Genomic DNA, 14,908 nt, shown 5'->3' on the forward strand with positions numbered 1-14,908 from the left:
AATGTGCAGTGTTCTGCAAGAAAACCAATGGCTGAATGTAGTATTTTTTCTATTTATTTATTAAATAGTTATGCACATTTCTGTCTCAAAACAACTGGCTGAAGTAACACTTTAGTTGGAGGACATGGTGCTGCGAATCCAGGAGTTGTAGTTGCAGACCTTGGCGTAGACTCCAGGCTTGTTCCTCTGGGCACAGCCATAACCCCAGGACACCACACCCTGCAGCTGACCATTGCACACCACGGGGCCACCAGAGTCACCCTGACAGAGAAAGGACGAGATGAGGTGTGAGTGCAGGTGTTCTGAAGTGTGGTTTGTCCACTTAAAGAAGTATAGTTCAGATCATACCTGGCAGGAGTCCTTGCCTCCCTCGATGAATCCAGCACAGAACATGTTGGAGGTGATCTGTCCAGGGTAGGAGTTCTTGCAGGTGCTGTCGCTCAGGATGGGGGCATCCAGGCACATCAGACGATCAGGGTAGCTGCCTATATAGGATGTACAAAAAATAATCTGTAACCATTCATACCACACCATGCACTCCATGTTTTTTTTCAGATGTGACTGAAAGCTTCACTGACTTCCAGAGGACCTGGTGTTTCCCCATCCAGAGATCAGACAGCGGGTTCCAGCACCAGCACAGCTGGAGGGCAGGGACACGGTGCGGACGTAGCTGTTCAGGGTGGCGGGCTTGCTCAGCTTGATCAGCATGATGTCATTGTCCAGGTTACGGCTGCTGTATCTGGGGTGACGGATCACCTTAGCAGAGTTGATGAACTGCTCAGTGCCCTCGTTGACGGCAATGTTGTGCTCACCAAGACGGACCTGGATGCGACTGCGGAGAGAGACATGAGAGGAATGAAGTAACACACACAAAAAGGAATTCATTTAAAAGAAAAACACAGAATGTCTTTGAACTTACGATTTGTAGCAGTGAGCAGCAGACACCACCCAGGTGCTGGAGATCAGGGAGCCTCCACAGAAGTGGTAGCCAGAGTTCAGAGAAGCCTGGTAGGCCACAGAGTGCTTCCTGCACTCATAGCCTCCAACGATCTTGTCATCCTCATCCTCAATGGGAGCGGCAACTGATGGGTTGAGATCATGACAAGAAAACAGTTTATACTCAGTGTTCAAATACATATATGCACCATTTTAGTAATGTAACTCATGTTAATTAAAGTAAGACTCGTACTCACATGCCACAGCGAAGAGAGCCAGAAGAATGAAAGCCTTCATGGTGGTTTGTGTCCGAGCCTCGGTACCTGCTCAGCTCCATTACAGCTCCTTTTAAACCCGTCCTATCCCACTGTTATCTGATTGGCCAAGGACACCCATTTCTATCTCTTTACTGTTATCTCTTTACGTGTTGAGGTGGTCTTTTAGTGAGATCCCACCACATGTGTAAGCATGAACATCTGAGCTCAGCAAGTCTTATTTCATTTATTTATTAAGATGAACATGATTCACTTGCATTAATTATTTCATATTGTGCGATATTTATTGAATCCTAAAGCTAAAATTAAAAAAAAAAAAAAATAGTCTACCTCAGTACATTGTTGAAGACATTTAATAAATGGATCTGTAACATATGACACTGATCTTCAGCTCATGAACACATCTTTGTGTTTTATAACATCAATGTCATGACTTTGGTTGATTCTTCACAGTGAAAAAATATTTGTGTCAAAAAACTCATTTGTGTTCAAAGTGTTAACACGAGAGTCAAATGCACTTTGTATTTAATAAATAAACAAATGTATTTATTCCAAAAAGTATAGAAAGTATGAACATAACACATCTATATTTTGAATTACCTGATATTGATTAGCTTTGCTCAATATTACTTGATTTCAATGCTTTGCTAATGGGGAGTGCAGAAAAGTTAAGTTGATGGAAATATAGATTAACATTTTTATTAATGCTTCAATTGCACATGTGTCAGTCTGTTACCATTAAAATTCCTGCCATGAAACGTATACAAAAGTTTAAAAGAAAAAATCCAAATAGAGCACTTTGTATTTGTATAATCGTCTAGCAAACTGTTTTCTTTTCTTTTTTATTAGCTGGAGTGAAGAAATTAGCTTTAGTTTGACTTTTATTTACAGTCCAACTGTTTCAGTGTTGATCAATTTTTATATTTTCATACAGAAATAAATATTATTTAGCAAATGGCTATAAGATGTATGGGACAAAAAGTTAATGCTAGCTTAACCTCCAAATACATGAAATTCACTGGAGAGAAAAATATGACATGTCTTTCAGATCTGTTAAACTACATAGGTTTGCCAACATTTAACTGTTTTGTCTTTTCCATCATTTAACTCCTCCTTTATTTAAATATGTGGAAAATGCCACTTGATTTTTATTTGCAGGTATTAACAAAGGAAGAAACAAAAACTAACCTTATCTCTAGTTTTAGCCAAAGCTAGCATTGGCAGCTAGCTAGCATTGGATACCAATGTTGTTTAGCTAGCGAGCTTCATGTGGCGCAAATGTGTTGTTATTGTCTTTGAATGGTGCCGTAGTGTTTGTCTTGGTTGGCTTTTTACAACTTTGCTTAACAACATTTTCACTTTGTTGCAACTCATAATGATCAAACTCTGTGTTGTTTTCTTTTTTATTAGCTGGAGTGAAGAAATTAGCTTTAGTTTGACTTTTATTTACAGTCCAACTGTTTCAGTGTTGATTAATTTTTATATTTTCATACAGAAATAAATATTATTTTGTAATTGACTATAAGATGTATTGGACGAAACGTTAATGCTAGCTTAACCACCAAATACATGAAATTCACTGGAGAGAAAAAGATGACATCGTTCAGATCTGTTAAGCTCCGTAGGTTTGCCAACATTTAACTGTTTTGTCTTTTCCATCATTTAACTCCTCCTTTATTTAAATATGTGAAAAATGCCACTTGATTTTTATTTACAGGTATTAACAAAGGAAGAAACAACGACCAGTCTTATCTCTAGTTTTAGCCAAAGCTAGCATTGGCAGCTAGCTAGCATTGGATACCAATGTTGTTTAGCTAGCGAGCTTCATGTGGTGCAAATGTGTTGTTATTGTCTTTGAATGGTACCGTAGTGTTTGTTTTGGTTGGCTTTTGACAACTTTGCTTAACAACATTTTCACTTTGTTGCCACTTATAATGATCAAAATTAAAAACTGAAAACTTTCTAACACCATATATCAGAATTTATGAATGTGCTTCAACTCTCAGCTACTGATATTTATGGAAAAACAATAGAAATGTCAAAGAAGTGTTTTAAAAATATTTTTATTACACCCAACTCAAATTCACAAAGTGTACTGTGTGTTATAAGACACTATGTTGTAAACATTTTAATGCACAGCTTTCACTGGCTTGACACATATGACACGCTGCACATTTAGAAGATCAACCATTTAGTTGGAGGACATGGTGCTGCGAATCCAGGAGTTGTAGTTGCAGACCTTGGCGTAGACTCCAGGCTTGTTCCTCTGGGCACAGCCATAACCCCAGGACACCACACCCTGCAGCTGACCATTGCACACCACGGGGCCACCAGAGTCACCCTGACAGAGAAAGGATGAGATGAGGTGTGAGTGCAGGTGTTCTGAAGTGTTTGAAGGGTTTGTCCACTTTAAGAAGTATAGTTCAGATCATACCTGGCAGGAGTCCTTGCCTCCCTCGATGAATCCAGCACAGAACATGTTGGAGGTGATCTGTCCAGGGTAGGAGTTCTTGCAGGTGCTGTCGCTCAGGATGGGGGCATCCAGGCACATCAGACGATCAGGGTAGCTGCCTATATAGGATGTACAAAAAATAATCTGTAACCATTGATACCACACCATGCACTCCATGTTCTTCAGATGTGACTGAAAGCTTCACTGACTTCCAGAGGACCTGGTGTTTCCCCATCCAGAGATCAGACAGCGGGTTCCAGCACCAGCACAGCTGGAGGGCAGGGACACGGTGCGGACGTAGCTGTTCAGGGTGGCGGGCTTGCTCAGCTTGATCAGCATGATGTCATTGTCCAGGTTACGGCTGCTGTATCTGGGGTGACGGATCACCTTAGCAGAGTTGATGAACTGCTCAGTGCCCTCATTGACCTCGATGTCGTGCTCACCAAGACGGACCTGGATGCGACTGCGGAGAGAGACATGAGAGGAATGAAGTAACACACACAAAAAGGAATTCATTTAAAAGAAAAACACAGAATGTCTTTGAACTTACGACTTGTAGCAGTGAGCAGCAGACACCACCCAGGTGCTGGAGATCAGGGAACCTCCACAGAAGTGGTAGCCAGAGTTCAGAGAAGCCTGGTAGGCAACAGAGTGCTTCCTGCACTCATAGCCTCCAACGATCTTGTCATCCTCATCCTCAATGGGAGCGGCAACTGATGGGTTGAGATCATGACAAGAAAACAGTTTATACTCAGTGTTCAAATACATATATGCACCATTTTAGTAATGTAACTCATGTTAATTAAAGTAAGACTCGTACTCACATGCCACAGCGAAGAGAGCCAGAAGAATGAAAGCCTTCATGGTGGTTTGTGTCCGAGCCTCGGTACCTGCTCAGCTCCACTACAGCTCCTTTTAAACCCGTCCTATCCCACTGTTATCTGATTGGCCAAGGACACCCATTTCTATCTCTTTACTGTTATCTCTTTACGTGTTGAGGTGGTCTTTTAGTGAGATCCCACCACATGTGTAAGCATGAACATCTGAGCTCAGCAAGTCTTATTTCATTTATTTATTAAGATGAACATGATTCACTTGCATTAATTATTTCATATTGTGCGATATTTATTGAATACTAAAAGCTAAAATTAAAAAAAAAAAAAATCTACCTCAGTACATTGTTGAAGACATTTAATAAATGGATCTGTAACATATGACACTGATCTTCAGCTCATGAACACATCTTTGTGTTTTATAACATCAATGTCATGACTTTGGTTGATTCTTCACAGTGAAAAAATATTTGTGTCAAAAAACTCATTTGTGTTCAAAGTGTTAACACGAGAGTCAAATGCACTTTGTATTTAATAAATAAACAAATGTATTTATTCCAAAAAGTATAGAAAGTATGAACATAACACATCTATATTTTGAATTACCTGATATTTATTAGCTTTGCTCAATATTACTTGATTTCAATGCTTTGCTAATGGGGAGTGCAGAAAAGTTAAGTTGATGGAAATATAGATTAACGTTTTTATTAATACTTCAATTGCACATGTTTCAGTCTTTTACCATTAAAATTCCTGCCATGAAACGTATACAAAAGTTTAAAAGAAAAAATCCAAATAGAGCACTTTGTATTTGTATAATCATCTCGCAAACTGTTTTGTTTTGTTTTTTATTAGCTGGAGTGAAGAAATTAGCTTTAGTTTGACTTTTATTTACAGTCCAACTGTTTCAGTGTTGATCAATTTTTATATTTTCATACAGAAATAAATATTATTTAGCAAATGGCTATAAGATGTATTGGACGAAACGTTAATGCTAGCTTAACCACCAAATACATGAAATTCACTGGAGAGAAAAAGATGACGTCGTTCAGATCTGTTAAGCTCCGTAGGTTTGCCAACATTTAACTGTTTTGTCTTTTCCATCATTTAACTCCTCCTTTATTTAAATATGTGAAAAATGCCACTTGATTTTTATTTGCAGGTATTAACAAAGGAAGAAACAACGACCAATCTTATCTCTAGTTTTAGCCAAAGCTAGCATTGGCAGCTAGCTAGCATTGGATACCAATGTTGTTTAGCTAGTGAGCTTCATGTGGCGCAAATGTGTTGTTATTGTCTTTGAATGGTACCGTAGTGTTTGTTTTGGTTGGCTTTTGACAACTTTGCTTAACAACATTTTTACTTTGTTGCAACTCATAATGATCAAACTCCGTGTTGTTTTTCTTTTTTATTAGCTGGAGTGAAGAACTTAGCTTTAGTTTGAATTTTATTTACAGTCCAACTGTTTCAGTGTTGATTAATTTTTATATTTTCATACAGAAATAAATATTATTTTGTAATTGACTATAAGATGTATTGGATGAAAAGTTAATGCTAGCTTAACCACCAAATACATGAAATTCACTGGAGAGAAAAATATGACATGTCGTTCAGATCTGCTAAGCTCCGTAGGTTTGCCAACATTTAACTGTTTTGTCTTTTCCATCATTTAACTCCTCCTTTATTTAAATATGTGGAAAATGCCACTTGATTTTTATTTACAGGTATTAACAAAGGAAGAAACAAAAACTAATCTTATCTCTAGTTTTAGCCAAAGCTAGCATTGGCAGCTAGCTAGCATTGGATACCAATGTTGTTTAGCTAGTGAGCTTCATGTGGCGCAAATGTGTTGTTATTGTCTTTGAATGGTACCGTAGTGTTTGTCTTGGTTGGCTTTTGACAACTTTACTTAACAACATTTTCACTTTGTTGCAACTTATAATGATCAAAATTAAAAACTGAAAACTTTCTAACACCATATATCAGAATTTATGAATGTGCTTCAACTCTTAGCAACTGATATTTATGGAAAAACAATGGAAATGTCAAAGAAGTGTTTTAAAAATATTTTTATTACACCCAACTCAAATTCACAAAGTGTACTGTGTGTTATAAGACACTATGTTGTAAACATTTTAATGCACAGCTTTCACTGGCTTGACACATATGACGCGCTGCACATTTAGAAGATCAACCATTTAGTTGGAGGACATGGTGCTGCGAATCCAGGAGTTGTAGTTGCAGACCTTGGCGTAGACTCCAGGCTTGTTCCTCTGGGCACAGCCATAACCCCAGGACACCACACCCTGCAGCTGACCATTGCACACCACGGGGCCACCAGAGTCACCCTGACAGAGAAAGGACGAGATGAGGTGTGAGTGCAGGTGTTCTGAAGTGTTTGAAGGGTTTTTCCACTTAAAGAAGTATAGTTCAGATCATACCTGGCAGGAGTCCTTGCCTCCCTCGATGAATCCAGCACAGAACATGTTGGAGGTGATCTGTCCAGGGTAGGAGTTCTTGCAGGTGCTGTCGCTCAGGATGGGGGCATCCAGGCACATCAGACGATCAGGGTAGCTGCCTATATAGGATGTACAAAAAATAATCTGTAACCATTCATTACCACACCATGCACTCCACGTTTTTTTTTTTTTTTTTCAGATGTGACTGAAAGCTTCACTTACTTCCAGAGGACCTGGTGTTTCCCCATCCAGAGATCAGACAGCGGGTTCCAGCACCAGCACAGCTGGAGGGCAGGGACACGGTGCGGACGTAGCTGTTCAGGGTGGCGGGCTTGCTCAACTTGATCAGCATGATGTCATTGTCCAGGTTACGGCTGCTGTATCTGGGGTGACGGATCACCTTAGCAGAGTTGATGAACTGCTCAGTGCCCTCATTGACGGCAATGTTGTGCTCACCAAGACGGACCTGGATGCGACTGTGGAGAGAGACATGACAGGAATGAAGTAACACACAGAACTCAATCCATTTACAAGAAAAACGCTGAATGTCTTTGAACTTACGACTTGTAGCAGTGAGCAGCAGACACCACCCAGGTGCTGGAGATCAGGGAGCCTCCACAGAAGTGGTAGCCAGAGTTCAGAGAAGCCTGGTAGGCCACAGAGTGCTTCCTGCACTCATAGCCTCCAACGATCTTGTCATCCTCATCCTCAATGGGAGCGGCAACTGATGGGTTGAGATCATGACAAGAAAACAGTTTGTACTCAGTGTTCAAATAGATATATCCACCATTTTAGTAATGTAACTCATGTTAATTAAAGTAAGACTCGTACTCACATGCCACAGCGAAGAGAGCCAGAAGAATGAAAGCCTTCATGGTGGTTTGTGTCCGAGCCTCGGTACCTGCTCAGCTCCACTACAGCTCCTTTTAAACCCGTCCTATCCCACTGTTATCTGATTGGCCAAGGACACCCATTTCTATCTCTTTACCGTTATCTCTTTACGTGTTGAGGTGGTCTTTTAGTGAGATCCCACCACATGTCTAAGCATGAACATCTGAGCTCAGCAAGTCTTATTTCATTTATTTATTAAGATGAACATGATTCACTTGCATTAATTATTTCAGATTGTGTGATATTTATTGAATACTAAAAGCTAAAATAAAAAAAAAAACAATATCTACCTCAGTACATTGTTGAAGACATTTAATATATGGATTTGTAACATATGACACTGGACCTCAGCTCATGAACACATCTTTGTGTTTTATAACATCAATGTCATGACTTTGGTTGATTCTTTACAGTGAGATAATATTTGTGTCAAAAAACTCATTTCTGTTCAAAGTGTTAACACGAGAGTCAAATTCACTTTGTATTTAATAAATAAACAAATGTATTTATTCCAAAAAGTATAGAAAGTATGAACATAACACATCTATAATTTGAATTATCTGATATTGATTAGCTTTGCTCAATATTACTTGATTTCAATGCTTTGCTAATGGAAAGTGCAGAAAAATTAAGTTGATGGAAATATAGATTAATATTTTTATTAATGTTTCAATTGCACATGTGTCAGTCTGTTACCATTAAAATTCCTGCCATGAAACGTATACAAAAGTTTAAAAGAAAAAATCTAAATACAGCACTTTGTATAATCGTCTCGCAAACTGTTTTGTTTTGTTTTTTATTAGCTGGAGTGAAGAAATTAGCTTCAGTTTGACTTTTATTTACAGTCCAACTGTTTCAGTGTTGATCAATTTTTATATTTTCATACAGAAATAAATATTATTTTGTAATTGACTATAAGATGTATTGGACGAAACGTTAATGCTAGCTTAACCACCAAATACATGAAATTCACTGGAGAGAAAAAGATGACGTCGTTCAGATCTGTTAAGCTCCGTAGGTTTGCCAACATTTAACTGTTTTGTCTTTTCCATCATTTAACTCCTCCTTTATTTAAATATGTGAAAAATGCCACTTGATTTTTATTTGCAGGTATTAACAAAGGAAGAAACAACGACCAATCTTATCTCTAGTTTTAGCCAAAGCTAGCATTGGATACCAATGTTGTTCAGCTAGTGAGCTTCATGTGGCGCAAATGTGTTGTTATTGTCTTTGAATGGTACCGTAGTGTTTGTTTTGGTTGGCTTTTGACAACTTTGCTTAACAACATTTTCACTTTGTTGCAACTCATAATGATCAAACTCCGTGTTGTTTTCTTTTTTATTAGCTGGAGTGAAGAACTTAGCTTTAGTTTGAATTTTATTTACAGTCCAACTGTTTCAGTGTTGATTAATTTTTATATTTTCATACAGAAATAAATATTATTTTGTAATTGACTATAAGATGTATTGGATGAAAAGTAAATGCTAGCTTAACCACCAAATACATGAAATTCACTGGAGAGAAAAAGATGACATGTCGTTCAGATCCGTTAAGCTCCGTAGGTTTGCCAACATTTAAATGTTTTGTCTTTTCCATCATTTAACTCCTCCTTTATTTAAATATGTGAAAAATGCAACTTGATTTTTATTTCCAGGTATTAACAAAGGAAGAAACAAAAACTAATCTTATCTCTAGTTTTAGCCAAAGCTAGCATTGGCAGCTAGCTAGCATTGGATACCAATGTTGTTCAGCTAGTGAGCTTCATGTGGTGCAAATGTGTTGTTATTGTCTTTGAATGGTACCGTAGTGTTTGTTTTGGTTGGCTTTTGACAACTTTGCTTAACAACATTTTCACTTTGTTGCAACTTATAATGATCAAAATTAAAAACTGAAAACTTTCTAACACAATATATCAGAATTTATGAATGTGCTTCAACTCTCAGCAACTGATATTTATGGAAAAACAATAGAAATGTCAAAGAAGTGTTTTAAAAATATTTTTATTACACCCAACTCAAATTCACAAAGTGTACTGTGTGTTATAAGACACTATGTTGTAAACATTTTAATGCACAGCTTTCACTGGCTTGACACATATGACACGCTGCACATTTAGAAGATCAACCATTTAGTTGGAGGACATGGTGCTGCGAATCCAGGAGTTGTAGTTGCAGACCTTGGCGTAGACTCCAGGCTTGTTCCTCTGGGCACAGCCATAACCCCAGGACACCACACCCTGCAGCTGACCATTGCACACCACGGGGCCACCAGAGTCACCCTGACAGAGAAAGGACGAGATGAGGTGTGAGTGCAGGTGTTCTGAAGTGTTTGAAGGGTTTGTCCACTTTAAGAAGTATAGTTCAGATCATACCTGGCAGGAGTCCTTGCCTCCCTCGATGAATCCAGCACAGAACATGTTGGAGGTGATCTGTCCAGGGTAGGAGTTCTTGCAGGTGCTGTCGCTCAGGATGGGGGCATCCAGGCACATCAGACGATCAGGGTAGCTGCCTATATAGGATGTACAAAAAATAATCTGTAACCATTCATTACCACACCATGCACTCCATGTTTTTTTTTTCAGATGTGACTGAAAGCTTCACTTACTTCCAGAGGACCTGGTGTTTCCCCATCCAGAGATCAGACAGCGGGTTCCAGCACCAGCACAGCTGGAGGGCAGGGACACGGTGCGGACGTAGCTGTTCAGGGTGGCGGGCTTGCTCAGCTTGATCAGCATGATGTCATTGTCCAGGTTACGGCTGCTGTATCTGGGGTGACGGATCACCTTAGCAGAGTTGATGAACTGCTCAGTGCCCTCATTGACCTCGATGTCGTGCTCACCAAGACGGACCTGGATGCGACTGTGGAGAGAGACATGACAGGAATGAAGTAACACACAGAAATCAATCCATTTACAAGAAAAACGCTGAATGTCTTTGAACTTACGACTTGTAGCAGTGAGCAGCAGACACCACCCAGGTGCTGGAGATCAGGGAGCCTCCACAGAAGTGGTAGCCAGAGTTCAGAGAAGCCTGGTAGGCCACAGAGTGCTTCCTGCACTCATAGCCTCCAACGATCTTGTCATCCTCATCCTCAATGGGAGCGGCAACTGATGGGTTGAGATCATGACAAGAAAACAGTTTATACTCAGTGTTCAAATAGATATATCCACCATTTTATTAACTAACTCATGTTAATTAAAGTAAGACTCATACTCACATGCCACAGCGAAGAGAGCCAGAAGAATGAAAGCCTTCATGGTGGTTTGTGTCCAAGCCTCGGTACCTGCTCAGCTCCACTACAGCTCCTTTTAAACCCGTCCTATCCCACTGTTATCTGATTGGCCAAGGACACCCATTTCTATCTCTTTACTGTTATCTCTTAAAGTAACGTGTGTAAAAACACATCTGGAGAACCACTGCCAACAAACTGTTGAGGTGGTCATCTAGTGAGATCCCACCACACGTGTAGCATGAACATCTGAAGTCAGCAAGTCTTATTTCATTTATTTATTAAGATGAACATGATTCACTTGCATTAATTATTTCAGATTGTGTGATATTTATTGAATACTAAAAGCTAAAATTAAAAAAGGCAAAATCTACCTCAGTACATTGTTGAAGACATTAAATAAATGGATCTGTAACATATGACACTGAACTTCAGCTCATGAACACATCTTTGTGTTTTATAACATCAATGTCATGACTTTGGTTGATTCTTTACAGTGAGATAATATTTGTGTCAAAAAACTCATTTCTGTTCAAAGTGTTAACATGAGAGTCAAATGCACTTTGTATTTAATAAATAAACAAATGTATTTATTCCAAAAAGTATAGACAGTATGAACATAACACATCTATATTTTGAATTATCTGATATTGATTAGCTTTGCTCAACATTACTTGATTTCAATGCTTTGCTAATGGAAAGTGCAGAAAAGTTAAGTTGATGGAAAAATAGATTTGCATTTTTATTAATGCTTCCACTGCACATGTTTGAGTATGTTACCATTAAAATTCCTGCCATGAGCAACATACAAAAGTTTAAAACAAAAAAATTCAAATACAGCACTTTGTATTTGTATAATCGTCTAGCAAACAGTTTTATTTTATTTTTTGTAAGCTGGAGTGAAGAAATTAGCTTTAGTTTGACTTTTATTTACAGTCCTATTGTTTCAGTGTTGATTCATTTTCATACTTTTATACAGAAATAAATATTATTTAGCAAATGGCTATAAGATGTATGGGACAAAAAGTTAATGCTAGCTTAACCACCAAATACATGAAATTCACTGGAGAGAAAAATATGACATGTCTTTCAGATCTGTTAAACTACATAGGTTTGCCAACATTTAACTGTTTTGTCTTTTCCATCATTTAACTCCTCCTTTATTTAAATATGTGAAAAATGCCACTTGATTTTTATTTACAGGTATTAACAAAGGAAGAAACAAAAACTAATCTTATCTCTAGTTTTAGCCAAAGCTAGCATTGGCAGCTAGCTAGCATTGGATACCAATGTTGTTTAGCTAGCGAGCTTCATGTGGCGCAAATGTGTTGTTATTGTCTTTGAATGGTACCGTAGTGTTTGTCTTGGTTGGCTTTTGACAACTTTACTTAACAACATTTTCACTTTGTTGCAACTTATAATGATCAAAATTAAAAACTGAAAACTTTCTAACACCATATATCAGAATTTATGAATGTGCTTCAACTCTTAGCAACTGATATTTATGGAAAAACAATAGAAATGTCAAAGAAGTGTTTTAAAAATATTTTTATTACACCCAACTCAAATTCACAAAGTGTACTGTGTGTTATAAGACACTATGTTGTAAACATTTTAATGCACAGCTTTCACTGGCTTGACACATATGACCGCTGCACATTTAGAAGATCAACCATTAGTTGGAGGACATGGTGCTGCGAATCCAGGAGTTGTAGTTGCAGACCTTGGCGTAGACTCCAGGCTTGTTCCTCTGGGCACAGCCATAACCCCAGGACACCACACCCTGCAGCTGACCATTGCACACCACGGGGCCACCAGAGTCACCCTGACAGAGAAAGGACGAGATGAGGTGTGAGTGCAGGTGTTCTGAAGTGTTTGAAGGGTTTGTGCACTTTAAGAAGTATAGTTCAGATCATACCTGGCAGGAGTCCTTGCCTCCCTCGATGAATCCAGCACAGAACATGTTGGAGGTGATCTGTCCAGGGTAGGAGTTCTTGCAGGTGCTGTCGCTCAGGATGGGGGCATCCAGGCACATCAGACGATCAGGGTAGCTGCCTATATAGGATGTACAAAAAATAATCTGTAACCATTGATACCACACCATGCACTCCATGTTCTTCAGATGTGACTGAAAGCTTCACTGACTTCCAGAGGACCTGGTGTTTCCCCATCCAGAGATCAGACAGCGGGTTCCAGCACCAGCACAGCTGGAGGGCAGGGACACGGTGCGGACGTAGCTGTTCAGGGTGGCGGGCTTGCTCAGCTTGATCAGCATGATGTCATTGTCCAGGTTACGGCTGCTGTATCTGGGGTGACGGATCACCTTAGCAGAGTTGATGAACTGCTCAGTGCCCTCATTGACCTCGATGTCGTGCTCACCAAGACGGACCTGGATGCGACTGTGGAGAGAGACATGACAGGAATGAAGTAACACACAGAAATCAATCCATTTACAAGAAAAACGCTGAATGTCTTTGAACTTACGACTTGTAGCAGTGAGCAGCAGACACCACCCAGGTGCTGGAGATCAGGGAGCCTCCACAGAAGTGGTAGCCAGAGTTCAGAGAAGCCTGGTAGGCCACAGAGTGCTTCCTGCACTCATAGCCTCCAACGATCTTGTCATCCTCATCTTCAATGGGAGCGGCAACTGATGGGTTGAGATCATGATATGAAAACAGTTTATACTCAGTGTTCAAATAGATATATCCACCATTTTATTAATGTAACTCATGTTAATTAAAGTAAGACTCGTACTCACATGCCACAGCGAAGAGAGCCAGAAGAATGAAAGCCTTCATGGTGGTTTGTGTCCGAGCCTCGGTACCTGCTCAGCTCCACTACAGCTCCTTTTAAACCCGTCCTATCCCACTGTTATCTGATTGGCCAAGGACACCCATTTCTACCTCTTTACTGTTATCTCTTAAAGTAACGTGTGTAAAAACACATCTGGAGAACCACTGCCAACAAACTGTTGAGGTGGTCATCTAGTGAGATCCCACCACACGTGTAGCATGAACATCTGAAGTCAGCAAGTCTCATTTTAATTAATTGTTAAGATGAACATGATTCACTTGCATTAATTATTTCAGATTGTGTGATATTTATTGAATACTAAAAGCTAAAATTAAAAAAATAGTCTACCTCAGTACATTGTTGAAGACATTTAATAAATGGATCTGTAACATATGACATGACTTCAGCTCATGAACACATCTTTGTGTTTTATAACATCAATGTCATGACTTTGGTTGATTCTTCACAGTGAAAAAATATTTGTGTCAAAAAACTCATTTCTGTTCAAAGTGTTAACACGAGAGTCAAATGCACTTTGTATTTAATAAATAAACAAATGTATTTATTCCAAAAAGTATAGAAAGTATGAACATAACACATCTATATTTTGAATTACCTGATATTGATTAGCTTTGCTCAATATTACTTGATTTCAATGCTTTGCTAATGGAAAGTGCAGAAAAATTAAGTTGATGGAAATATAGATTTGCATTTTTATTAATGTTTCAATTGCACATGTGTCAGTCTGTTACCATTAAAATTCCTGCCATGAAACGTATACAAAAGTTTAAAAGAAAAAATCTAAATACAGCACTTTGTATAATCATCTCGCAAACTGTTTTGTTTTGTTTTTTATTAGCTGGAGTGAAGAAATTAGCTTTAGTTTGACTATTATTTACAGTCCAACTGTTTCAGTGTTGATTAATTTTTATATTTTCATACAGAAATAAATATTATTTTGTAATTGACTATAAGATGTATTGGACGAAACGTTAATGCTAGCTTAACCACCAAATACATGAAATTCACTGGAGAGAAAAA

The 14,908-nt window shown here is 38.7% G+C and overlaps 3 protein-coding genes and 1 pseudogene across 3 annotated transcripts; all 4 read right to left on the reverse strand.

Moving 5' to 3' along the window:
- Positions 1–38: 38 nt before the first annotated feature.
- LOC125016496 (trypsin-3) lies at positions 39–1,290 on the reverse strand. Its single transcript, XM_047599007.1, has 5 exons — positions 1,194–1,290; positions 920–1,082; positions 579–832; positions 349–485; positions 39–261 (listed from the first exon to the last, which is right to left on the reverse strand). Exons 1-5 carry the CDS (start codon positions 1,231–1,233, stop codon positions 112–114), a joined length of 744 nt encoding a protein of 247 aa, XP_047454963.1. The 5' UTR covers positions 1,234–1,290; the 3' UTR covers positions 39–111.
- A 1,968-nt stretch (positions 1,291–3,258) lies between these two features.
- On the reverse strand, positions 3,259–11,155 carry LOC125016052 (annotated as a pseudogene).
- On the reverse strand, positions 6,551–7,845 carry LOC125016495 (trypsin-3). Its single transcript, XM_047599006.1, has 5 exons — positions 7,791–7,845; positions 7,517–7,679; positions 7,178–7,431; positions 6,938–7,074; positions 6,551–6,844 (listed from the first exon to the last, which is right to left on the reverse strand). The coding sequence occupies exons 1-5, from the start codon at positions 7,828–7,830 to the stop codon at positions 6,695–6,697; spliced, it is 744 nt and encodes a 247-aa protein (XP_047454962.1). The 5' UTR covers positions 7,831–7,845; the 3' UTR covers positions 6,551–6,694.
- A 1,452-nt stretch (positions 11,156–12,607) lies between the features above and the next one.
- LOC125017007 (trypsin-3-like) lies at positions 12,608–13,974 on the reverse strand. Its single transcript, XM_047599830.1, has 5 exons — positions 13,833–13,974; positions 13,559–13,721; positions 13,220–13,473; positions 12,993–13,129; positions 12,608–12,899 (listed from the first exon to the last, which is right to left on the reverse strand). The coding sequence occupies exons 1-5, from the start codon at positions 13,870–13,872 to the stop codon at positions 12,750–12,752; spliced, it is 744 nt and encodes a 247-aa protein (XP_047455786.1). The 5' UTR covers positions 13,873–13,974; the 3' UTR covers positions 12,608–12,749.
- Positions 13,975–14,908: the final 934 nt, after the last annotated feature.

The sequence above is a fragment of the Mugil cephalus genome, chromosome 11, assembly GCF_022458985.1.
Source record: "Mugil cephalus isolate CIBA_MC_2020 chromosome 11, CIBA_Mcephalus_1.1, whole genome shotgun sequence".
NCBI lineage: Eukaryota > Metazoa > Chordata > Actinopteri > Mugiliformes > Mugilidae > Mugil > Mugil cephalus.

Excerpts from the sequence above, each read along its gene's own strand:
- LOC125016496 (XM_047599007.1), bottom strand. The coding sequence starts at position 1,233 with ATGAAGGCTTTCATTCTTCTGGCTCTCTTCGCTGTGGCAT. Across the intron at positions 1,083-1,193 it reads GGCTCTCTTCGCTGTGGCAT|TTGCCGCTCCCATTGAGGAT; the intron begins GTGAGTACGAGT and ends TCAACCCATCAG. Across the intron at positions 262-348 it reads GAGGCAAGGACTCCTGCCAG|GGTGACTCTGGTGGCCCCGT; the intron begins GTATGATCTGAA and ends TTTCTCTGTCAG.
- LOC125017007 (XM_047599830.1), bottom strand. The coding sequence starts at position 13,872 with ATGAAGGCTTTCATTCTTCTGGCTCTCTTCGCTGTGGCAT. Across the intron at positions 13,474-13,558 it reads GCTGCTCACTGCTACAAGTC|TCGCATCCAGGTCCGTCTTG; the intron begins GTAAGTTCAAAG and ends CTCTCTCCACAG. Across the intron at positions 13,130-13,219 it reads AAACACCAGGTCCTCTGGAA|GCAGCTACCCTGATCGTCTG; the intron begins GTCAGTGAAGCT and ends CATCCTATATAG.
- LOC125016495 (XM_047599006.1), bottom strand. The coding sequence starts at position 7,830 with ATGAAGGCTTTCATTCTTCTGGCTCTCTTCGCTGTGGCAT. Across the intron at positions 7,432-7,516 it reads GCTGCTCACTGCTACAAGTC|TCGCATCCAGGTCCGTCTTG; the intron begins GTAAGTTCAAAG and ends CTCTCTCCACAG. Across the intron at positions 6,845-6,937 it reads GAGGCAAGGACTCCTGCCAG|GGTGACTCTGGTGGCCCCGT; the intron begins GTATGATCTGAA and ends TTTCTCTGTCAG.